General features: G+C 41.0%; 1 protein-coding gene across 1 annotated transcript in view; it reads left to right on the top strand.

Moving 5' to 3' along the window:
• The first annotated feature begins 363 nt into the window (after positions 1-363).
• lrrc75a (leucine rich repeat containing 75A) overlaps positions 364-27374 on the top strand; it is a 72073-nt gene continuing 45062 nt past the window's right edge. Inside the window, exons 1-2 of the mRNA XM_053321019.1 lie at positions 364-612; positions 10343-10471. Coding sequence (XP_053176994.1) covers positions 364-612; positions 10343-10471 — 378 coding nt within the window. The remainder of the gene's footprint in view (positions 613-10342; positions 10472-27374) is intronic.

Raw genomic sequence — 27374 nt, forward strand, 5'->3', positions numbered from 1 at the left:
ATCCTGACTTTGCTGTGTCCGTGCTTTGCGGCCATGCTGCAGGCAGCATCCTCAGACATGTTCCCGACATGAGCTTCACTCTTTGGGATTAACAAGTTCCCACAAGCAGAAAACTACTACTTCTTCGTGTTTTGGGGTATTATTTGATACTCTTGGAACATTCAGTCTTCTGTGTAACTGTGTGATGATATTTTCCATTCTGGATGTTATTTCTCACAGTGCTTCACATCGGCAGGCTGTGAGATGTAATCAGCTGCACACATTTGAATGAACAGTATCTCACATGTTAATTAAACCTGCCTCTGCATGACAGCAGGGTGGCTTCAGTCTTGTTATTATCATAGTTCACATTAACACAGCACCATGGGTGCCAAGCAGACCAAAGGCCAGGAGCCTGGAGGAGCCAGTCCCCAGCACAGCTGGAAGCGGACTCCCACCAAGGAGCGGGGAGACATCTTGGCGTCCCTCATGCTGAAGTCAGGGGACCGGCTGAGCCGTGGGGGGACACCACCGCCTTACCAACGCCGCATTGGCATGATCCAGGAAATGATGCTGATGGCCAAGCAGGGCAAACAAGACGAGGCCACGGAGATGCTGAAGACCCTCCGACAGGTAGCTACTCTGTGTGTTTGTGTGTGAAGGAGTGTGTGAGTAAAACCCTCGGGGACAGAACAACAGCACAACATCCCTGATTCACTTCTCTGTGTTCTGGCCTCTGTGTGAGCATGTTGGTTCTTCTTCAGCTGATGTCTGCACTGATGCTGAAATAAGCCAGGCTTGACTGACTGTTGACACACTGACTAAACTGATTCAGTGAATTGATGAATTGACCGCCTCCCTGTGACTGAGCAGGAGCCCCCCTGGTTGGTTGGTTGGTTGGGTGGTTGGTTGGATGGTTGGTAGGCAGGCGGGCGGGACATGTTGTGCTCAGCCTGGCTCTGCAGCACTGGTACAGTGTGAAGACTGCTAGGATTTATAGCCTCTCTCAGTCTTTCAAGACATTTGCAGTGCTTGGCTGCTGCTGCTGTTGTTGTTACTACAGAGCAGAAGGAAAAGGCCAGCAGCAGACTGGAAGAATCTGGTGTGGCAACAAACAAAAGGGAAGCAGGAGAATGAAAAAGCAGAAATACCACCAGTTGAATCGGAGGATTTGTAGAGCTGCAAAGAAAGGGAAGAATATGAGTGCAACAGGAGTGAAATGATGAAGTTCATGTGAATATATACATTTGTAGTGTTTGAATAAGAGGAAGCAAACATAAGTTAGAGAAGCAATAATGGAAGAAGAAATAGGTTTGTAAGCTCTCATCCCCGTAGACAGCACAGCACTGAATCCATATGCTGCCAGTGTTTATCCCCCTATGACTCAACCACAGGGAACAATGCCTCTGGCTTACAAACACACATTGCTTTCTCAGTTTATTGTTTTGGTGATTCCATCATCTCTTTTCTGTTACTATTTGTAGTGTTCTGATCAAATCCATTTAGATAGTTAATCCTTGAATCAATGGCAAACAGTGAAGCGAAGCAAAACCTCTCCATCCATCATCATTAAAAGCAGGGGATTACCGTCTCTGTCGCTGCTTGATTAAGCTATGATACTCCAGAGGAGGAGAATTACGTTTCTAGTCTGAAAGTGAAGGCACAATAACACAGCAGTGTAGTTAGAGTCTAACAAGTGAGCAACAAAGCTGTGATCCTGTGTTTAGAAGACACCCATGAGGCGAGGCTAAAACAGGGCTACGTCAGTATGTTTCGACTACATTTGAATGTGAAGCAGGTAATAAATATGGTCACGGTCATGGTTTAAAATCTGTTGAATCATTAGTTGTATGTAAACCACTGGTGGCTGGTGACTCAAGAAATTGGGGAGGAGAAGAGGAAAACCAACCTACAACGTCATGTTCTTAATGTTCGAAGAAGTAAAATAATAAATTAAGGGGTGACGCAGCACCCATAAAAGCCATAAAAATGTGGAATTATTAAAAAACAAAGAGTGTGGGAGGGTTCCACTCATTCTACACATTGGCAGATTATCTTGGTCGCAGCTGTGGGGCTTTTTGTTGCGTCCAGTCTTCCAAGAACAAGAGAGAAGTAAAGGCTGGCTTCTTTAGATCTTATAAGGTTTAAAGAAGTCTGCTAACACGCAACACCATAGCAGTCAGCATAGGAAACATTATACCTGCATACCTATCCCATTGACAGAATGAGCTTCTTTATTTTTCGAAACAAATGCTGGAGCTCATTTAGATAAATAGCTCCTACCAGACAGAATGAGCAACCTCAATTGAAAGCACTTTTATGTTTTTTTATTGGCATCTGAAGAGAGCGGCTCGTATCGTCGAAACACTTGTCCAAGCTGTTTTCATGGATCTCTTTTTTATTCAGCCTCATTGATACATTTTTAGGTATTATTAGCAAACAGCCACTCTGCAGTTGACATCCATTAAGGCAGCAGGTACAGCTGTTGGGAGATTCGCAGTGAGCTGTAAAGCCTCTATCTACACACGAAGGACTGCTTTTCAGTCATTAAGATACCTGCGAACAATTTATCAACTGAATATATATTACCTTTTCTTGTCTTGGCTTTTTGCGTAGTGTATTTACTTAGTGTTATTTCACGATCAAGCAGTGTTGAGAGAGAGGTAGGATCATGTAAACAGCATTCCACATGGCTTATCTTTGATCCAGTGGTCAGTGGATAGAGGTCAAGCTCTTCTGACCTCTGAAGGATTTTTCCTTTATGGTGTGGTTAAAAATGGGAATAAGGAAAAGGAAATGTCCACGAACACGATGCACTCCAACTGAGTGAAAGTAAATAATATGGAGGGATACAGGGGATGTGTGAGATGGATGGATGGATGGATGGGTGAGTGTCCTGAGAATTAAGGAGGCTAAAACAACATGTTCTACCTCGTTTTGATTCTTTCTGCCAAAGGTATCAACTTCATATGGATAAGAGCAGGTTTTCATGGTGGGTCATGAAAGGTGAAATTGGAAGAGCTCCATGTGCTTCATATTCAGAACAGTTTGTGATCTGGCAGAATGGTACATGACGGACTGATCACACAATGAATTGAATAAAGACAATTACGGAAGGTAGAAAAAAAAACACAGGGAGCTGACGAGAAAAAAGAGAGGAAGGGGTGGCGAGTGGTTACATCGTCATTAGAAGGGAGAACTATGAAAAAAGAAAGAGGGGATATGACTCATAGAGGGAAAAGGAAATAGAGAGATGAAGTGACAGAGACGGTTTGTTTGTAGAAGATAGGAGCTCTTTGCTGGTTACCAGGTCCCCCTCCATGTTGCCCGGAAACCATGCCGATTGCCGGAGAGCTCGGACTAAATAGACATGATTGATTAATCACGCAGGAGCTCTGTTAAGAGCTAATGGGGAGGCCACCTTCTTAATCACCACCCTTCAATTAAACCAGAGATAGCATCTCTTAACCACTTCCCCCCAAGGCTGATCGCTAAGCTATAACCATCAGTCTCTGAGGAAACCACCACCTTTAAATGTAGCCTCTGTGCCTCCCTCTGAAGTCCCTAGTTTGCTGTAAATAGCTGCATCTGAGTTTTAACTTGTCTTACGCCGGAAACACACCGAAAAGCGGCCTGCGGTGAGTTGCCATGCAATCTCTATGTAAACTCGCGGCTGTGGTGCTGCCGCCGCTTTTCGCTGCTCTTCGGTGTGTTTCCGGCGTTAGGATGGAGATATACCCCTGACCCTGTCATATCCTTATACTGCCTCTACACTGCCCCTACTGTTCATGTGCGTATTGCATCTTGCTGAGGCCTAGCGTTAATTTCAGCCATCATGCAAAGTTGTGAACACATGTTTTAAGTAAGTGTATGTTTGGCTTTATGGGATTTGGCCAGTGTTTTGTCAGATTGGGAGGCTGTTGAGTTTGATTGCAATTAATATTTTAGCTGCAAATGGTCATTACTTGGTGCTTCAGAATTATTGTTTGTTTTCAAGCTCAAAACCTCCAACAAACACAATAACAAGGACTCAGTGTTTTTCCTTAATTTCATTGTCAGCTTTGTGTTGCAGGTGTTCCCTGTGGTGCTGCACGCTGTGTCATCAAAACTATTTATGTGAACGTTATACAGCCTAAAACACTACAAGCTGTTACATTGCATAGTGAAATGCACATACTCCCTTACATCCCTTATCAGCAGTTGGAGGGCAGCGTCTGGACATGGTGCTGTTTGTTTGATTGTTTCAGCTTTGTTTGTGCTGCACTTTAAATGACAGTGGTGTGAGAGTTGCCTGCAGTCTGTATAGTCTGTTCCATCAAAGGCAAAATCAGACTTGTTCAAGTGCAGTTTTTACAAGCTCATTTTACATTCAACTTTGTTGCAGTTTTAAAAAAAAGTTATATCACAATAATATCGTTAATCGCGATTATTTCTGAGACAATATATTGTAAAAGAAAAGTAGTTATCTTGATAGGCCTACTTACAAGGAGTGAGGAGTTATGATATTTGCTTGGTAAAAAGAACTACAGATGTCATTAAACCTGTGGTAATTGTAGTTACAAGAGTCTGACTTGAAAAATAACTTTCACCAATGATGTGATGATAATTACAACTGGAAAACTGAATGTTTTGACATATAAAACTTGTGTGTGCCTAAAAATCCATAAGGACGCCTCATGTTGTTCATGAGGATTAAACCCAGATTTAATGGATATAGTGTCATATTGTCAATGCACAGTATTTTTTACCTTCACCCAGCCAACTCTGTAATCATACAACCACGGTGATGTGAAGGCTCACAAGATGTGATAATAAGAATCTTTCCCCCTATCCCATATTACATGAATGCAGCAAAAACAGTTACATTTAAATGACATCCAATAATACTAATACAGTCAATTTAATTAAATAGGAGCTTTACACTATGTATTTATCTGTGTCAAACAGGATTAACTATTATCTTGGAATAATGCGTGAACCACATCAGAATAGAGACTCAAACTCATTACATCTGGATTAGCTACTGTTGCACTATTTGTTTATTTTTTTGGGATATAAAAACACATCCACTCAGCCATGTACTCTTTTTTACTTATGTGGACGTATGGAGTGCACCACATGACATATTGGGTAAGGTCATGTTCCAGTGCTAGAAGTTTTGGTGATTTACATTCATGTCTGTATGATTTTGAACAAGGGTATTCTTGCTACCCTTGAATGGTTATGATACATTAATTAGATTCCCAGGATTCTGTGGGTGTGTACAAACGTGCTTAATTAATGTAAAATGTAAAATTTTGGCAGGACACATTGAAATGGCACAAAAGATGAATTATTGCTCTTTGTATAGTGAATTTTAAAACCACCAATTAAGAATATGTATAAAACTCAGCCAATAAAAGCTATTTTTTGGGGTGAGATGTCATATCAGTGTAGGGACCCAGTGCTAACGGCACAGCTAAGGTGCAAGACACTGTTGCACATGTGTCACAGAAACCAAACACGTGCTAGGTGGGGAAGGAACATTCAAAAGAATTGATAGATTGCCATGTGATATTCATCTGTCCTAATTTATTCATGATTTGTGGATAGCTTGGTGACCCGGCACAGCTCGACCCTACTTCAACCTGAGGAGAGGCCGAACAAACTGGACAAATTTCCTATACTCAGACCTTCATATAAAGATAATAATAATAATTGTTCATTAGTAATCTAATCATGTCAGAGATGGACCACACAATCTAGTCAGTATGTAATCCTTAATAAAAGGTAATTGTGTGCTTCATATATGGGTGCTCCAGCCCCAGTTTGCCATTTCCTCTTATTTACCAAAGAGCCTGCACTTGAGCTGTCATGTTTGCCCTGCCTGTCTGCAGCTCCATCTTTGTTCATCTGGGCTCAGACCAGCGCTTTGATGTTGACCGTCTCTAATTAGCGTGGGTGGTGCTTCCTAATGAAAGAAAAGCCCACACTGTTTTTCCTCATGGCATAAATGGTTTATGTGTGTGTGTGTGTGTGTGTGTGTGTGTGTGTGTGTGTGTGTGTGTGTGTGTGCATGTGTACGCACTCAACACACTACCCTCTCAGAGTTCAAGGAAGTAGGCTCTGCATTTTTATTCCTATTTTGTCCATGTCATGTATATTTCATAAAGGACCACTGTTAATAATGTATGGCTCTTCTGGAGGGTGGATAGCATTCATGTACTTTTGTCTATTGTTTTTATATTTTTCCACTGCAGACCTGATCACCAAACGCCCACACACACACACTCCCTCAGCAATGTCATGTGACGCTGTGAATATGCTAATTGTTGATTCATAAACCTTTTGGTGTTTGGGTTCAGATTAGAGCGAGCTGAAGATTAATTTATATTCAGGGTCGAGCTATTTGCATAACGCCTAAAATCCTTATCACACTATGAAGGAGGACACAATCTGTGCTCCTCTGACTCATCGTCTCACACACACTCACACAGAAATGATCTGTATTTCTTCAGATTTTAGCCATCGGTGTAATCATTTTCAATGCATAAAAATCTATTCCAACTCATTCCCATTAAAACAAGATAACTTCTCGCTAGAAATGACTGAGTTGACCATTTTTTCAATAAATCATTTTGGTCTCAATCTCTAAATCCAGGCTCTCTAATAAGTGTGCCAGTGGCCATTTTGGAAATTATTGCTGCATAAATAAGATTTGAAGATTTATGGTGGCTTTAATATCTGCTGTGTGGGTATAGATTGACAGCTGTGATTGACAGTTGGCTAACCTGCTGCTCTCCCTGGCAATTGTGTCGGACTATTGGGGTAATATTTCAGTAAATGTAATGTTACTTTTAATACCTGCCCTATTAGAACCACATCCCTCTTTATATACAGTCTATAGGGTTTCCCAAACTTCTTTAACTCTACACTCAAGTTATTAACAAGCAAACTTACTTTTGACATTGACAGGGGTCAAGAAGAGTATAAATTCAGCTAGTTATACAGAAATATAGTCGGCTGGAGAGGGAGTAGTTAGACACACTGCAGACTAGTCATAAGTCTGCATTCATTATCCCTAATCCAAACATTGTGTAAAGGCTAAAAAGGCAAACAGGCCAATTATTTTCATGCTATTGTCTCTTCTGCCAAGTCAACATGCTTGTCCTCACACGTACACATACAGGAATCATTTGAGATGCATCTATATTACACCACATGTGACTGTGTGATCTCAACTGGAAACTCTGTGAGTCTGTGTATGCTGGTCGCCACCGAGACAAATCACAACACATACCTGTTGATGCACTAATCATAGGATTCACTCGTCTGTTACATTTCTATTAACGTCGCTCTCATCTGAAAGTGCAGCAGCTGATTAATGGCTATGTGCGTGTGTGTGCGTGCGTGCGTGTGTGTGTGTGTGTGTGTGTGTGTGTGTGTGTGTGTGTGTCTGTCATTCAGTCAAAGCTCCCGTCATCATTTACTGCCCCTCCTACGCAGAACAATAGGCAGCATGGAAACCTCAGTGAGTCATACCTTGTCAGTAGGAGACCATCTCTCTCTCTCTCTCTCTCTCTCTCTCTCTCTCTCTCTCTCTCTCTCTCTCTCTTTCTCTCTCTCTCTCAGTTTTCCGATCACAGTCAGCCCTGTTGCCAATTAACAAGCTATGAACTGTCCGCACGAAAAACAAACCCATAACACACAGAAATATATGAGCGTGCACGAGGCATTAACAGCTGAAATAGCAGTGCTGATAGAAAAGCAGAGCCATTACATATTGTGAATAGAGTGTTGTGCTGGAGCAGACAGTACATATCGTTTCATTAACATCCTGACATATAGGATGTATACAGCTGGCTACATATGTGTTCATGTTGGTCATAAACTCAATAGTCCCCTCGGTGAGAAACAAATACAGGGTGTGAACAAAATTAGACAGTATAGATTATTATACAAGGTTTGCAAATTTAGCTCAAGGGTCCATTCCTGATATTGGAAGCATCAGTTATCAGCAAGAACAACAAACAACAAGCATCCCTACAAAACGTCTGACATACTTGTTTCCAAATCTCTCAACAAAATCTCAGGGCCTTCTTCAACAGATGACAGTCCTCAACTTAACAATCTCCATGACAACTGAGCAACTAAATTCCCCTTCCAAAAAGTCGGACCTTCTGTTTACAGTTCTGTCAGTCAGGATTATTTTATTAAAATTGACTGAAGTTACAATACTTTTAATCCGAATGCATTGAAGTAACAAGACATGCTAGCAGCTCAGTGAGGCTGTATTCAGGCACAGCAGTGCTTTGTGCTAAATGCTAACTGTAGCATGTTAACATGCTCACAATGACAATGGTAACATGCCAATGTTTAGCAGGTATAAAGTGAGTCACTGTGACGTTGCAATGACAAAAACTGTCACTTCTGGGTTGACAACTGGTGGTTGATTTGAATTGCAAAAATATGTGAAATTGACAAACTTGCTTATTTCTGTAACTGAACATGTATTGTTAAACACAGTGGTCTGAACTATCTGACATAACGATATTCTAGCTAACGCAACACTAATACTCTCAATTAAGTTGTTCCTTTAATAACTTACTGATATTGAAATGAGTTATAATGCTTACAAAGTTTCTCAACTCCTGACACTGTAGGGCCGCCATCTTTTCGACTGACACAAGCACTTGGCCTGTACTGGATCTCCTCTCTTTTCAGATGCTGGGTCCTGAGCTGTCTTTCCACATGTTTGCTCTTTGCAGATGAAAACATGAAAAAAAAATGAAAAACAAGAAACGTCTGCACACTGAATCCGAAAAAAACCCAAAACCTTCTCCACTTTTGTTGTTACCTGGAACCCCGATACACAACAAGACCTAACCAATTTTTCTTCACTTCTTCCTTGCCATTAAATTATATGTGACATAGGGGTCAGATATTATTGTAAACAAACACAGTGATTGATTATATATCCAGCAGTAAAGTTTTCTATGGTGACCATGTTTTTGTTACTTTACCATTTCTAATTAGCACTAATCACAGTACAGCTAGATGGTAATACAGCTGAGGTTGATGGGAATGTCTTTAGTCTTTGACATATTTGGTCATTAACCAAAAATATTGGCTCTAGAGGAAAAGTAAACTGATATTACCAAAGATAAAATAATGAATCTTCTGGGAACCATGAATATCTGTCCCAAAGTTTGTGGCAATCCTTTCAAGATAAGGACCGAATTGGTGGACTGATGGACCACCATCATTAAGCCCAGTTGTTGCAGAATGCCCATACTTTTACTGATTCCATTCATGTCTCCAGAGGATGAGCCCTTTCCATTTTGGACACTGCATGGCCTAGGACATAATGTCAGGATCTCCCATAATCTGATTGGTACATTCCCATGAAATGAGCACATTCATGTTACCAAGTGAGCCCATGACCTTTCCTTTACTACCACACTCAGGACAAACCCTACATTCTGTGTCCCACTACTAGTAAGGCTTTAGATGTTGAATCTTTCTCCAGAACAGAGTACATTTTTAGATGCCTATAAGGGATCAAGGTGGATAATCTAAATTGTTAATATCCTTAGACATTTAAACCCAAACAAATCATGCAAGGCTGTATATGTGCTGCCAGCACTGTCCTTTGCATTCGTATTAGGGGCGATGACAGTAGCTTTGGTACACACTTCACAATACCTTCAACTGCTCCGGTCTAATCCTCTCTGTGTATTTTTTCCCCCTCAGTTGTCATTAAAGCTGACTTTTTAAGATTTTACAAGGCCGCTGTTCATGCATGAAGCTCTGTCAACAGGTTTATGCTTCGTCGGCTTTGACGGAGCTTGAGATGTGTCAAATTTTCATTTTCCCTCATGAGTAAGTAGACAGTCAGAAAGTGGGAAGCAAGGCAACAGGCTTTAATTTAATGCTTATGGGGGTCAGTGAGTTTACAAAGCAGCGCGACAAATGTAAAAGCCTTTTCAAATTTGGTTTGCATTAGATTTTTGTGTGAATGTATGGTTGTGTGTGTGTGCATGAATGAATTTGTACATTTTATGTTTGTATAAATGCACAAATATAGTATAAAATATGTTGGTGATCAAAAATTAGTGTTGTACTATAGCCACTGAATAGTTTATATACATTATGTCATCAGTGTTTTATGTCACTGCATGGTTGTGAATGGGTCTTCATTTTCTTTCATATCCATATTTATGTAAAGCACAATGAGTTTTCTCATGTGTATGAAATGTGGTGTATAAATAGATTGCTTTACCTTTTCTACATGAGCACTGGCTATATAAGTGCTGTATATACAGTTGGTAAGTGAGGTCTTGATGGTTTTATTTAATCTGTGTGTGTGTTTGTGTGTGTGTAGGACCTGGGCATGGAGTCAACATCTCTGGATGACGTACTGTACCGCTATGCCAGCTTCAGAAACCTGGTTGACCCCATCACACATGACCTGATTATCAGCCTGGCACGATATGTCCACTGCCCCAAGACGGTATGATACACACACACACACATAAATACACAGTAAAAATCATCTAATGTGAAGAATACTTCTTAAATATTGCAGATTACAGGAAACACACCCATGCACGCACACACACACACACACACACACACACACACACACACACACACACACAGGCTGATATGATTCATTGCAATGCTGCTATCAAATCATCTCTTGACTCATTTTGTCTGACACTATTAGGTTACGGAAGTGCTCTAAGTGGTTGTGTTGCTGTGTGTGTCCTTGAGGGTACTGCAGCGCCTTGTGTCTGTTCATTCATGTAGTCCAGTGTGTCATTGAGGGAGAGAGAGCGTGACAGCAGCCATACGGGATGAAAAATGCAGGGAGGAAAGGAGGAGTGATGGAGATGAAGATAGGAATTAAGAGTCCTGATGTGTAATTGCAGAGATGTATTCTGCTGAAATGCTATTGCGCCAGTGCAAGCGTATTTTGAGGAAATACTAACCCATTTCAATGTATTTACTGTAAAAGGTCATGTTGATCTGACAAACAGTTATTATATCATCTAAGCTCAGACCTGCTTAATTATTGTTGCTACGTCAGTCGAGTTTTGTGTAGGATAGACCTAGTTAGCGCTAGCATTATAGTATGCACTAAAGGATAAAGATTGTTATTTCTGCTAGTTTACTGTAGAGAAACATCCTTAAACAAGCATCTTAGGTTAGATTTGTGCCTTACTGTTTGGATATTCACTTTTTTCAAAAGAGGCTAAACTGATGATGTTGGAAAATGTACTGCTATCCCAGGCAACATGTTTGGCTAGCCTTGATTGAGGATAAACATACCCAAATGCAACAAACACAGTGGCTGTCCTGAATGGGTCTTTTTCTAACATAACCTGATTAGGGTTTAAAAAATTACAATACCAGTACCAATCCATGTACCCTTAAAGTGATACTGTGATGACCACTTTTGTTATTGCTCTGCCTGTCCTGTTTTCTCCTCCTTCCAGAAAGTAATCAATTAGAGCCAAGGTCATCAGGCTGAAGCAGTTCACCTTTTATACAAGCTGGCCTGCTCAGTCTCTCTTTCTCTCTACCAGCAGCAGAACCCTTTTTCTTTGTTAGCTTCATTTGGTTGTTATCGTCTTGCACACAACGTATTCCCATATCCATACACTTCCCTACACCACTGTAGTCATGCTAACTCAAATTCACCACCACAGACGGGTTGTAGCTACTGTGGCATTGGGCCAATCATGTCGCATTAAATTGATGTTTGATGGGGTTTTTTTTTGAGATTTTGTTGGCATAGACGCCTTTATTTATCAGTAGACCAACAGGAAACATGGGAGAGAGAGGGGGGTGTGACATGCAGCAAAGGACCTCCGATCGGGAATCGAACCGGGGTCGGCTGCATATATGGCATGCGCTCTAACCACTCGACCAGCTGCACGCCTGATGGGAGATGTTTTGATACTACTTACTATCCATCATTATTTCAGTCGATACCTTAAAAGTACCAATACCTAGCCCTACCTGTAACCCCACAACATAATATAACATTGGTTGACAATGTGCTCCTTGGCCTTGGAAATAACACCATATTAGTCTGCTGTCGGTAGTAAGCTAGTTAGCTAGTTAGCTAGTTAGCGGGACATTCTGATGTTTAGGCAACAGGTTATGATAGAGCAGATTAACACACTGTCTATATAATGTGTATGTAAGTGTCTTTTGTATTAGTTTTGTTCATGGTCAAGAAATGTGAGAGACATAGCGAGCAACATTCAAGGGTAATCTGAGTCCATCTGAATTATGTGTGTCTGCTAGATTTTCACCCTGACCTTATGAAGACCTCATTAAACGCCATGTTAGTTCAGTAATTGTTTATATTTCCTGTGAAAACAGGATGCTGGAGATGTAGGGCTCATCAGTGTAATTATTACATATCTGCATATGGTACTCCCATTATATGAAAGAGGAAAATATGTACAAGGATAAATGAAGGATATAAGTCCCAGTTTGCGATGTGGAGGCTATAAAATACTTATCGATGTACAAGCCACATTCTGAGAGTCTCTTCACACATGCTGAAGCTGCAGAGGAAAGTAGAAGGTTTTGTGTACAGTTCATGATAAGTGAACACAGAGAGGCTGAGAAGTGCAGGGGAACGAATGAAAGACACACCAGAGGGGGTGTTGTTATGTGAGGAGAGAAAATCAACAAGAGAGAGGAAGTACAGAAGGAGGAAGAGAGAGGTGTTATTTCCCTCATTATGCTTTATCCGTATGAATAAACTCACTTCCATGTAACAATCACTGTTATGTGACAACTAATCTATTACAAATGTTTATATCCACGTGATGAATAAAAAGGCGTTTTCTCATATGAACTTCGGAAATGTCCAGAGAAGACCACACTCTAGTAAACATCATAAACCATTTTATAGGACTTACATTAAGTCTACATGAAAACTTTCTATTACACCGTATTCTAATCATATGGTGATTTCATCTCATAAATTCACATATTAAGTCACAGAACATACAAAATGATCTAACTATCCTTACAGGCAACCAGGGTGGGTCCCTGTGTAACACCAACAATTATCCAACCAATGAGAATTTCATGAGACAAAAGCATATATATCAACCTATTGACTAGTTTTTTCTTTTCATTTTTTTGCTGAAAACAGCTGCCTGCTGCTTTCAGATTAAACACAGTCATTTGGTCAACGTAAAAATATTGAACATTGCAGCTATAATTTGTGTTCATCTTTAGACCTTGCATTCCTCAATTCTATTAATGGCTTCAGCCCCAAAAGACTGCAGGACCATGCAGAAACTTGTGAGGATGTCCCAGACTCACTGATTCCCTCCACAGAGGAAATGTCCATCAAGCAGTGCCATAAAAGCACAAAGAGTATTCTGAGGGACCTTTTGCACCCAGCACACATGACATGCTATGGCTTCAGGCAGCTGATAACACTGCATTTTGTGCCTCGGCAACATATTTTAAGGATGTTGTTTTCTGCAGCATATTTCCTGCACTGTTTGCAGGCACTGTGTGGTTTTATACAGCTGTGGAATTAGACATTGTGCAATCTGTTTTTGTTGTTAATGGCTGTGTGACGAAGTAAGAGTAGCACTGGCATTGCAAATACACCGAAACAAAATGCATACTGTGACTTTTTATGGGCATCCTTTATTTCTTCTCTCTCCTTTCTTCTTTACCTCTTCTTCTTCAGTCATTCTTTATTTTAAAAAAATCACCTGCAGTCTCTTCACTACTTAAGTCATTCATCTGATTAACATACACACAGTGGAACTACTGGAGGATTAATAACACATTTCCATGATAAACAAATTGACTTAAACCTTTTTTAGTTAAGTGAGAAGATTAATAGATTGGAGTAGTTGTGATATGCATAAATAGAAAAGTAATTATTTATTACATGTATTACATCAGTGTTAACCCAGCTCTGTCTGATGAGTTTAGAATTAATTACTGTAAAATCAGTCATTATATTTCACAAGCAAATATTTCAATATTCCATCATCTCTCTAAACACTTTGGGTTAAAGTTTCTTTATACTAAATTGTGGTTATTTCCCCCTAACAGTCCCAAATCTGCAGTGATTTTATTCAGATTAAAGTGTTATAGATGCACCATACATGGACTCTGGATAATGCTGCTACTATGAATTATAAAACACTCTCCTACACACTTGTGACTAATTAGATTACAGTCAATCCAGGATGAGTCCTCCCATACACCGCCTGGGTTATATTGATTGATTCCACAGCAAATATGAAATCCATCAAAACAGCATCATATCCATCCTATCACATAAGGACCAAACAGATTTGTAATTAAAAATCAATATATTAATATTAAATCTTGTGCGCTGTAGACAGGATCTCACTCAAACACACACACACACACACACACATACACACAATAAAGATCAAGAAGGTATTTCTTTAAAGAGAGCTGAGAGAAGCTGGAGTTACATGAACAGCTGATTTTGGGTGTTTTTTTATACCTTTCCTCAAATGCCACCTTGTTTACAACAGGACAACACTGGAAAAGGTGTTGTTTACTTAGACGATGTGTTAGATGTTTGCTGTAGAATGAACCCGCTGTTGCCTGAAGCTCTTTATCTAACCAGCTTACTGTGGCTATTTCTTCTTTTATCATTCCTCCCTGCATTATTTCAAATTTTTGACATTTCCTGTTTTTTAATAAACAGGAAATGAAGCAAAAACAAGTTAGTTAAGTAAAATTTTTGAATTCCTATCTCACTATTTTGACTCAGATTTTCACTTGTTTTTAGAACTTTGTCTTTATTTAGATAGTAACAGTAGAGATGCAGACAATAAATGAAGGAAAGGAGAGAGAAAAAGATATGACATGCAACAATTGTACCACATCTATTGTTTTCTAATTTATTTTATTATTTTTCTGGGGGAAATATACTTCAATACAATAGCAGCTAACCTTGCAATACCTACCCTAACAATAAAAGACTTCCTCTGACTGAAAGTAATATGAAGCAGCAGCATTGTAACAGTTAACACAGCCTTGGTGCAGCTGTAGGAGAGCAGTAAGAAAAAAAAAGCGTTTCTATTATTATATCTAAAAGTTTCTATTAGATTAAAGTGAGAACAGGAAGTTGGAATTTATCTTAATTCTTGAAACCCTTACATTACACAGGAAGTACTGGAAGCACCTTTTTAGCCTTTTCTTGTCTTACATTATAAGTGAAAGTCTCTTTAAGACTGTTGCTTGGATGAAACAAGATATTTGATGATGGTAATAGCCTCAATTGATATGAATTAGAAGTGAGGCGTCATTGGAGTAGTGTTCTTCTGCCTACAACACTAAACAGACACACACACACACACACACAAATACAGACATGCACATACACAGACATCTAACTATCTCTCTCATACTCTTCACTTTATTGTCACACTCTCTTACATTCACACAGAGACATAGCAGCACAACTGCCTGCATACCAAGTGTGAAAGGTCTATTCATTGCTGTGTGACTCTGGCTAAGCAGGATAGCTTGTGTATCTATGCTTACAGCAGCTGAAAGCTTTGATGCTTTGTCAATGCAGCTGCAGTGAACCTCTCTTCGTGTCTTCTCTGTCATTTCTCTTCTCCACAGCACTCATTCTTTGCTCTCACCTTTTCATCCACCTTTTTTCTCTCCCCTTTGTCCCTTTGTTCCTCTCTTTCTCACTTATCTTATGCGTCATTCCACTTGCCCGCGTCTCCACGTTTCTTTTGGTATGAATCCAACAATCGGCTTCACGTGACTCAAAAGACAGTATTTGTGTCTATGTGTGTGTTTCTGTGTTTGACCTTGCTGATACTGGCTAGGTATTTAATATCAAATACAAGCCAATCAGCACGATATGATGTTTGATTTGAAATATAAGCATCATCTATTATATTATTTACTTGAAAAAAAATTAGCTGCCTTAATCCAAACATATAGAAAGAAAATGCATACGAATATGAAGGTGTTTTTTTTACATTTTTCATTATTACAAATTTTAAAATTGCATCTACTCCTTCTCCCTCACTGAAAAAAACAATCTATTAATATGCAAATATTGTTAATTTGACAAGTTTAACAGCTGGACACAAGATGTCTCCTACTGCACTGTAAAGTCTATTCTCTATGTTTGTGCACTGGAGCCTTCACATTTCTACATCACACTTGTGTAAATTGCATACTGGACCAGGATTGTCTCCAGATTAGTTGTGATGTCACAAATAATGCTTGTAGGTACACGCCTTTAACTCAGAGTACACAGACGAACTTTCCACTCTCAGCAGCTGAATGTTAAAACAGCTTTCAAGTATCAAACTCAACTCAGTCAGTTAATGGAGCAACAGAAAATTATTATTATTAATTGACTAGTTATTTTGAAGGGAAACCAATGTGAGGATTTGCTGTTTTTCTCAGTTTTATAGCGTAGTAAATTGAAATTATTTGGGTTTTGGGCGATTGGTTGTAGAAAACAGAGCATTTGAAGACACACACCTCAGCTTGGTTAGCCAATAAACTGATAAACTGAAAATTAAAATGCCAGCAAATTAAAATGATCATTATAATTTCAGAACAAGTGTTGGAAACCACATAAACAAGCATGCTCAGTGGTGTGTCACCATCACAGACCTCTCCAGTGATGAAAAATGCAGTCGTGGATATGACATTCCTTAATGGCTGTTGGCTAAATTATTGCATAAAATTTAATTTCTCAGCATGCCAGTGCTACATTAATTCTGTATAACACTGAAGGATGCATGTGCCAGTAATAAATATCTACCCACTCATTCATATGTCCTCCCACAACATACAGTTATTTCCAAGCTGTTCGCATGACAATTATCTCTCAACTCATTATCTCATCTTATAATCAGTCGTGCCTCCATTTTCAACATATCACGTTACATTTAATCATAACAAATGGGTTCTGGAGATTATGTTGAAAAAAAACGTACCTGTAGTTTGGCATATTTTCCTGAACATTGGACATAGCTCCTTCACAAATTATGAGAAAATGTAAGGCAGGTGTATTGAACAAGTGTATTTCTGGGGGTAAAGTAAGCCTGCTTGTAAAATGTACTGTATGATTCATAGCACATCATTTGAATGTGACTATAAAGTCCACCTACAGTCAGCATTTAATTTAAAGCTATATTAATACCCTTATCAAATGTGTTTTAATCAGATATTAAGGTACACTTCTCTCAAGAATCCTCAACTTCGCTTAAGAAAATAAGTCAATCTTTAAAGTCAATAAGTGTGCTTGCTATATATATCATAGTCTATGGAGAACATACAAGCAGTCTGAACTGATCAATCTCAGTTTTTGTATTCCCCTGTTTGGTATCTCTGTAGCTGCCATAGCCCAAACATGTTGTGTAGACACATGTAAGAATCACAGCTAACCTCTTAACACAGAAGATGAGGTGACATTCTTAAAGTCTTACATTTGATAAGCTGTGTCAGATTTTACTTTAACCTTAGTAATAGAAGTCAGTTTTGTGGCTTGTAAGTGTCTCTTTTTCCCCTTTCTGTCTTATTATTTGTCATACTCTGAGCTCGTAGTGGCATTCCAGTTCAATAGCTGAGAAGGACCCAGTGAGATTTCTATTCCAGCAGAGAGATGCTATTTACTGAGGATGATTTGAAGGCTTTGGCTAAATAGGTGACAAAATGCAATATAAATTGAACTTGATTCAAACTGAACCGTAGGCCACGCTTAGTCAGTATGAAAAGAGGTGTTAACCGGCGAATGTGTGTTTGTAATGAGGAATACTCACAAGAAAGTCATTGATGACTCATAAGTCACTGCTGCTTCGCCGACAAACACCACGGGGGTCACACACAGACACAGAGCCTTAACACACACACATACAGTACTTCAGCCTCTCCATCACTGTGTCTGTCTGTGATGGAGGTCTTTTATCTTTCACACTCAACTATCAGTGGCTGTGCTGTCATTCTCAAAGTGCTAAATGAAGTGAAATATTGGCCAAAGGATAATACATGGCACCTACAGCATGAAAGACAGGAGAGTGGAAAGAAGGATTCAAACCATGTATGTTTAAAAAAAAAAATCTTGGTACAAAATGTTCAGTTTTTGTTTGAAGCTTGAAATTTGTCCATTTTCATGCCCCATAAATGTAAAAAAAAATACTAGGATTCAGTGTTTCCCCATATTTCACAGCTTTATTTCAGAATAGAAAGAGTATTTATGACATTAACTGGCAAATGATAAAAATGTCTTTGCATTTCTGACTGAATTAAGGAGTCAGAAATATTGCTGCTTCTGTTTTAAATCTTGTTTGACTTTTGAGTCACTATGATCAGGCTTGAAGATTCATGAGTGCTGACAGCTGTGTCAATTTTATTCAGTCTCAGTCATTTGACAAAACGTTCAGTCACAGTTGGGTGACTGACTTATTTTAATTGACAAAAGCGCAAGGCAATCTGGTATAGTTGTAGAGATTTATATGTATTATTACATATTACACTTGGTCCACTTTTAGTCATGCATTTTTTAAATTCTTTTGTCAAGCTGTGCTCATAAAATTTCTTCAGTGACTTAATTTCAGAAACAAACTAAAGGGAGAAAAAATCAGAGGAAATTCAACAGTAGCCATAATCTGAAGATGCATTTAATAATACCAAAGAGTTATCTAAGAGTTAATTACTCACATGAGGGCACAACACACTGAAACACATCCTTCAAGGAATATGTAACCAAAAACCCTAACCCTAACCTTATTAGCAAACATTCACCACAAGTGAAAGTGTTGTAGCTTTGTGCTAAGGTAGCAACAGTTACTTATATTGGTGACTTGTTTAGACATCATTTCCATACATTAGGTCTAAACACTGTTCCAGGACATTTTCTATATCACCAAAAAAACAATTATGAATTTATTTCATTTTTCTGTTCTACAGGTTTTTAATTAAAAAATACTGAATTAGGCTTTTTATTTAAAAAAAACCCCAAAACACCTTGAGTGAATGTAAGTAGTATAGCTGTGTCTTTAAAACGCGGTAGAACACAATATAGGGACACAACCTCTCTGTCCTCAGTGGTAGCTGTGGACCTTCCACCTGCACAACTTGACTGCTGAAAAGAGATTGAATTATCCAAACAATTTATCTGCAGAATGGAGGGACAGTTTAGCAGTAATTTACCAGAGCATGCAGGGCATGCAGTGAAAAATAAGGCTAAAGTAATGGTTCCATTTGTCCTGTATAAGCTAACTTTATCAGCAGGGTAGCCTGAGGGGAGGGAATAGAGATGAAGGAGACAGATAAAGAAGAGAGAGAGAGATGGAGGCAGAGGGAAATAGCTGAGAGAGAGAGAGAAAGAGAGAGGGAGACAGAGAGAGAGAGAGAGAGAGAGAGAGAGGTTGTCAATTCTCCAGAGAGTGGAAAGATTCATAGATGTGTTTTGTATCAATAATGTAAGGAGAGAGGGAGAGAAGGCAGAATAAGACAGGAAAGGACATAAGAGAGAGAAAGAGACAGAAAGAAATAAGAAAAGCAAAGAAACAGAGTAAGTCAAGGCCAAAGAAAAAATAGAGAAAGGGGTGAAAGAAAAGAGAGATTGATGTAGTAAAATGTAGAGACTACAATGAAGCCACAAGGCTCCAGCCAGATGCTGCTGCTCCTGCTCTCATCAGCCCGAGCTCTCCGTCGCATTCATTTCAGCACAATTCAATTCCTGCAGCTTTATTGACATGATGAGACCACTCTTACTGTACATTACCAAGAGTGTCGGGACAAAAAAAATCAATATATCTAAACTATGACTGCACAAATAAACAAGAACTGCAGGGGATGGAAGCTAAAAATGTCTAAAAAAGAAACTATCACTTGGTTGGTTGGTTGGTTTCCTGGTGCAAAGTAGACATTCCAATAATGTGAGCATGAAGAGAAATGTAATACCTGTGTCTAATAAAACCTAGTATGTACAAAATGTTGGCTTGTCAGCAACTAGGACAATGTGTTCTCATCTTGACATCTGTGCATATTTGAGTTTATGCAATGGTCCCTAAAAGGTTTTCATCAGAGCACGAGTGACAGGACCTTCTAAACCCTTAAAGGAACCACGTCATATAAAATGTGAAAATGACAAAAACGTGAGAGAGTTTATAGGATTCATGACATTGCATCAGCGCGCCCAGTCGAAAACGTACTTATTGTGACAGGCCTAGTGTGCATAAGTGCATGGCTAGCAGGAACTTGTTTTAGTTCAAAAAGAAAGAAAAAGATAAATCAAGTAATGCCTGAATGTGACACGTTAATACATTTAAGTATAATGGACACACTGTAAGTCTGCTGTTGGAAGTGAGGGGTGTGTAACAAATAATTATTGGGCAATTATTGGATCTTGCAAAGAAAAATGCATATGAAATTAGAATAGAGCAAATCAATAAATGCATCCACAGCAACATTCAGAGTATAGTAATCATAGTGTGAAGTTTAGCAGTTAAATGTGTGAATTGTGTTATTTGCTGAGAAATATTAGAGGTAAATCTCGTAAAAGTCCAGGAAATGGCCAGTCTGTGGTGGTCAGTGTCATCTTCTGTGCCACAAAGAAGCGCAGTCAAAAGCTTCTACTGTATTTATTTGACAGTCTACAATCTACCCACTAGACACACATGCTGATGGAACTACAATGCTACTTCAAAGTACTGAAAAATAACACAGATGCTGCACATTTGTATATAATCTTAGGAATGTTTGCATATTGCACATTTATATATTGCACATTTATTTACACAGATTGTTTAATTTTATTTATTTATTTTATTTTATTTTTCATCCTTGTTCTGCTACTTTTTTTCCGCTGTACCGCTGTCTCAATTTGAATTTCTCCAAAGACGCATCTTATGTTTGTTGGCTTGTTGTTCATTAGCTTTGTGGATGGTGTGGTCAGTTTCAGTATGTGTGTGTGTGTGTGTGTGCATGCGTGCGTGTGTGTGTACATCTATATTTATATGCATATTACATTTATACATTTTTCTCTAAAACTACAATTTCTTTTACAATTTAACCAAAAATAATACTACTAATGTATTTAACTTAATCTAAGACTAAAAGGATAAAACTCTGTTAGCTAAGTAATCTCTAAAACTAAAATTTCTTTTACAATTTAACCAAAAATAATACTACTAATCTAATTTAACTTAATCTAAGACTAAAAGGATAAAACTCTGCTAGCTAAGTACTCTCTAAAACTACAATTTCTTTTACAATTTAACCAAAAAAAATACTACTAATGTAATTTAACTTAATCTAAGACTAAAAGGATAAAACTCTCTTAGCTGCCCTCATACAACTCTTGTCTCATTGAAGGTTGTGGACTCTCGCTCTACTCTTCTCCTTCTATTTTTCTTTCTTAAACCCAAGAAGTGACGGACTCTTTTCCACAAAGAAGGCTTCTTCTTTTTCTCTTCAGCTTTCTTCTCACTGACATCAGCTTCTTCCAGGACTTCTGTGTCCTGTAACTCAGTGATTGACTTGCCTTCCACAGGCTCTGGGACTTGTGACGAAATGATGACCTCTGCTTCCACAGGTTCTGGGTGCCATATCTCAATGATTGACCCCTCTTCCTCTGGGTCCTGAAATACAATGATGGACTCCTCTACCGAAAGTTGTGGGTCCTGTAACACGCCAATTGTCTCTTCTTCAACAGGTTCTGGGTCTTTTGACACTATGATGGACCCCTCTTCCTCAAGTTCTGATTCTTGTACCACGGCGATGGACTCCTCTTCCTCAAGCACTGAGTCCTGTACCACGGTAAACGACTCCTCTTCCACAGGTTCTGGTTCCTGTAAAACTGCAGGGGACTTAATCTCCAGAGCTTCCATTAATTGGGCCACTTGTTTTCGGAAGGTCTGTCTTTCCTCTCCCGCAGCTTTCTGTTGCTCACAATTTGTTGTGGCCTCTTGGTGGAGTTTAACTTTCAGGTCCTCCACCTCCAAAACCAAGAAGTGATGGGCTCTTTTCCACAAAGAAGGCTTCTTCTCTTTCTCTTCAGCTTTCTTCTCACTGACATCAGCTTCTTCCAGGACTTCTGAGTCCTGTAACTCAGTGATTGACTCCCCTTCCACAGGCTCTGGGACTTGTGATGTAATGATGACCTCTGCTTCCACAGGTTCTGGTTGCCATATCTCAATGATTGACCCCTCTTCCTCTGGGTCCTGAAATACAATGATGGACTCCTCTACCGAAAGTTGTGGGTCCTGTAACACGCCAATTGTCTCTTCTTCAACAGGTTCTGGGTCTTTTGACACTATGATGGACCCCTCTTCCTCAAGTTCTGATTCTTGTACCACGGCGATGGACTCCTCTTCCTCAAGCACTGAGTCCTGTACCACGGTAAACGACTCCTCTTCCACAGGTTCTGGTTCCTGTAAAACTGCAGGGGACTTAATCTCCAGAGCTTCCATTAATTGGGCCACTTGTTTTCGGAAGGTCTGTCTTTCCTCTCCCGCAGCTTTCTGTTGCTCACAATTTGTTGTGGCCTCTTGGTGGAGTTTATCTTTCAGGTCCTCCACCTCCAAAGCCAAGAAGTGATGGGCTCTTTTCCACAAAGAAGGCTTCTTCTCTTTCTCTTCAGCTTTCTTCTCACTGACATCAGCTTCTTCCAGGACTTCTGAGTCCTGTAACTCAGTGATTGACTCCCCTTCCACAGGCTCTGGGACTTGTGATGTAATGATGACCTCTGCTTCCACAGGTTCTGGTTGCCATATCTCAATGATTGACCCCTCTTCCTCTGGGTCCTGAAATACAATGATGGACTCCTCTACCGAAAGTTGTGGGTCCTGTAACACGCCAATTGTCTCTTCTTCAACAGGTTCTGGGTCTTTTGACACTATGATGGACCCCTCTTCCTCAAGTTCTGATTCTTGTACCACGGCGATGGACTCCTCTTCCTCAAGCACTGAGTCCTGTACCACGGTAAACGACTCCTCTTCCACAGGTTCTGGTTCCTGTAAAACTGCAGGGGACTTAATCTCCAGAGCTTCCATTAATTGGGCCACTTGTTTTCGGAAGGTCTGTCTTTCCTCTCCCGCAGCTTTCTGTTGCTCACAATTTGTTGTGGCCTCTTGGTGGAGTTTATCTTTCAGGTCCTCCACCTCCAAAGCCAAGAAGTGATGGGCTCTTTTCCACAAAGAAGGCTTCTTCTCTTTCTCTTCAGCTTTCTTCTCACTGACATCAGCTTCTTCCAGGACTTCTGAGTCCTGTAACTCAGTGATTGACTCCCCTTCCACAGGCTCTGGGACTTGTGATGTAATGATGACCTCTGCTTCCACAGGTTCTGGTTGCCATATCTCAATGATTGACCCCTCTTCCTCTGGGTCCTGAAATACAATGATGGACTCCTCTACCGAAAGTTGTGGGTCCTGTAACACGCCAATTGTCTCTTCTTCAACAGGTTCTGGGTCTTTTGACACTATGATGGACCCCTCTTCCTCAAGTTCTGATTCTTGTACCACGGCGATGGACTCCTCTTCCTCAAGCACTAAGTCCTGTACCACGGTAAACGACTCCTCTTCCACAGGTTCTGGTTCCTGTAAAACTGCAGGGGACTTAATCTCCAGAGCTTCCATTAATTGGGCCACTTGTTTTCGGAAGGTCTGTCTTTCCTCTCCCGCAGCTTTCTGTTGCTCACAATTTGTTGTGGCCTCTTGGTGGAGTTTAACTTTCAGGTCCTCCACCTCCAAAGCCAAGAAGTGATGGGCTCTTTTCCACAAAGAAGGCTTCTCTTTCTCTTCAGCTTTCTTCTCACTGACATCAGCTTCTTCCAGGACTTCTGAGTCCTGTAATTCAGTGATTGACTCCCCTTCCACAGGCTCTGGGACTTGTGATGTAATGATGACCTCTGCTTCCACAGGTTCTGGTTGCCATATCTCAATGATTGACCCCTCTTCCTCTGGGTCCTGAAATACAATGATGGACTCCTCTACCGAAAGTTGTGGGTCCTGTAACACGCCAATTGTCTCTTCTTCAACAGGTTCTGGGTCTTTTGACACTATGATGGACCCCTCTTCCTCAAGTTCTGAGTCCTGTACCACGGCGATGGACTCCTCTTCCTCAAGTTCTGATTCTTGTACCACGGCGTTGGACTCCTCTTCCTCAAGCTCTGAGTCCTGTACCACGGTAAACGACTCCTCTTCCACAGGTTCTGGTTCCTGTAAAACTGCAGGGGACTTTCTCTCCAGAGCTTCCATTAATTGGGCCACTTGTTTTCGGAAGGTCTGTCTTTCCTCTCCCGCAGCTTTCTGTTGCTCACAATTTGTTGTGGCCTCTTGGTGGAGTTTAACTTTCAGGTCCTCCACCTCCAAAGCCAAGAAGTGATGGGCTCTTTTCCACAAAGAAGGCTTCTTCTCTTTCTCTTCAGCTTTCTTCTCACTGACATCAGCTTCTTCCAGGACTTCTGAGTCCTGTAACTCAGTGATTGACTCCCCTTCCACAGGCTCTGGGACTTGTGATGTAATGATGACCTCTGCTTCCACAGGTTCTGGTTGCCATATCTCAATGATTGACCCCTCTTCCTCTGGGTCCTGAAATACAATGATGGACTCCTCTACCGAAAGTTGTGGGTCCTGTAACACGCCAATTGTCTCTTCTTCAACAGGTTCTGGGTCTTTTGACACTATGATGGACCCCTCTTCCTCAAGTTCTGAGTCCTGTACCATGGTAATGGACTCCTCCTCCTCAAACTCTGAGTCCTGTACCACGGCGATGGACTCCTCTTCCTCAAGTTCTGATTTTTGTACCACGGCGTTGGACTCCTCTTCCTCAAGCTCTGAGTCCTGTACCACGGTAAACGACTCCTCTTTCACAGGTTCTGGTTCCTGTAAAACTGCAGGGGACTTTGTCTCCAGCGCTTCCATTAATTGGGCCACTTGTTTTCGGAAGGTCTGTCTTTCCTCTCCCGCAGCTTTCTGTTGCTCACAATTTGTTGTGGCCTCTTGGTGGAGTTTAACTTTCAGGTCCTCCACCTCCAAAGCCAAGAAGTGATGGGCTCTTTTCCACAAAGAAGGCTTCTTCTCTTTCTCTTCAGCTTTCTTCTCACTGACATCAGCTTCTTCCAGGACTTCTGAGTCCTGTAACTCAGTGATTGACTCCCCTTCCACAGGCTCTGGGACTTGTGATGTAATGATGACCTCTGCTTCCACAGGTTCTGGTTGCCATATCTCAATGATTGACCCCTCTTCCTCTGGGTCCTGAAATACAATGATGGATTCCTCTACCGAAAGTTGTGGGTCCTGTAACACGCCAATTGTCTCTTCTTCAACAGGTTCTGGGTCTTTTGACACTATGATGGACCCCTCTTCCTCAAGTTCTGAGTCCTGTACCATGGTAATGGACTCCTCCTCCTCAAACTCTGAGTCCTGTACCACGGCAATGGACTCCTCTTCCTCAAGTTCTGATTCTTGTACCACGGCATTGGACTCCTCTTCCTCAAGCTCTGAGTCCTGTACCACGGTAAACGACTCCTCTTCCACAGGTTCTGGTTCCTGTAAAACTGCAGGGGACTTTCTCTCCAGAGCTTCCATTAATTGGGCCACTTGTTTTCGGAAGGTCTGTCTTTCCTCTCCCGCAGCTTTCTGTTGCTCACAATTTGTTGTGGCCTCTTGGTGGAGTTTATCTTTCAGGTCCTCCACCTCCAAAGCCAAGAAGTGATGGGCTCTTTTCCACAAAGAAGGCTTCTTCTCTTTCTCTTCAGCTTTCTTCTCACTGACATCAGCTTCTTCCAGGACTTCTGAGTCCTGTAACTCAGTGATTGACTCCCCTTCCACAGGCTCTGGGACTTGTGATGTAATGATGACCTCTGCTTCCACAGGTTCTGGTTGCCATATCTCAATGATTGACCCCTCTTCCTCTGGGTCCTGAAATACAATGATGGACTCCTCTACCGAAAGTTGTGGGTCCTGTAACACGCTAATTGTCTCTTCTTCAACAGGTTCTGGGTATTTTGACACTATGATGGACCCCTCTTCCTCAAGTTCTGAGTCCTGTACCACGGCGATGGACTCCTCTTCCTCAAGTTCTGATTCTTGTACCACGGCGTTGGACTCCTCTTCCTCAAGCTCTGAGTCCTGTACCACAGTAAACGACTCCTCTTCCACAGGTTCTGGTTCCTGTAAAACTGCAGGGGACTTTCTCTCCAGAGCTTCCATTAATTGGGCCACTTGTTTTCGGAAGGTCTGTCTTTCCTCTCCCGCAGCTTTCTGTTGCTCACAATTTGTTGTGGCCTCTTGGTGGAGTTTAACTTTCAGGTCCTCCACCTCCAAAGCCAAGAAGTGATGGGCTCTTTTCCAGTAACTAACCTTTTCCTTTAACACGCCAATTGTCTCTTCTTCAACAGGTTCTGGGTCTTTTGACACTATGATGGACCCCTCTTCCTCAAGTTCTGAGTCCTGTACCATGGTAATGGACTCCTCCTCCTCAAACTCTGAGTCCTGTACCACGGCGATGGACTCCTCTTCCTCAAGTTCTGATTCTTGTACCACGGCGATGGACTCCTCTTCCTCAAGTTCTGATTCTTGTACCACGGCGATGGACTCCTCTTCCTCAAGCTCTGAGTCCTGTACCACGGCGTGGGACTCCTCTTCCTCAAGTTCTAAGTCCGGTACTACGGCGATGGACTCCTCTTCCTCAAGTTCTGAGTCCTGTACCATGGCGTGGGACTCCTCTTCCACAGGTTCTGGTTCCTGTAAAACTGCAGGGGACTTTCTCTCCAGAGCTTCCATTAATTGGGCCACTTGTTTTCGGAAGGTCTGTCTTTCCTCTCCCGCAGCTTTCTGTTGCTCACAATTTGTTGTGGCCTCTTGGTGGAGTTTAACTTTCAGGTCCTCCACCTCCAAAGCCAAGAAGTGATGGGCTCTTTTCCACAAAGAAGGCTTCTTCTCTTTCTCTTCAGCTTTCTTCTCACTGACATCAGCTTCTTCCAGGACTTCTGAGTCCTGTAACTCAGTGATTGACTCCCCTTCCACAGGCTCTGGGACTTGTGATGTAATGATGACCTCTGCTTCCACAGGTTCTGGTTGCCATATCTCAATGATTGACCCCTCTTCCTCTGGGTCCTGAAATACAATGATGGACTCCTCTACCGAAAGTTGTGGGTCCTGTAACACGCCAATTGTCTCTTCTTCAACAGGTTCTGGGTCTTTTGACACTATGATGGACTCCTCTTCCTCAAGTTCTGATTCTTGTACCACGGCGATGGACTCCTCTTCCTCAAGTTCTGATTCTTGTACCACGGCGATGGACTCCTCTTCCTCAAGCTCTGAGTCCTGTACCACGGCGTGGGACTCCTCTTCCTCAAGTTCTAAGTCCGGTACTACGGCGATGGACTCCTC

Source organism: Scomber japonicus, chromosome 6 (assembly GCF_027409825.1).
Source record: "Scomber japonicus isolate fScoJap1 chromosome 6, fScoJap1.pri, whole genome shotgun sequence".
NCBI lineage: Eukaryota > Metazoa > Chordata > Actinopteri > Scombriformes > Scombridae > Scomber > Scomber japonicus.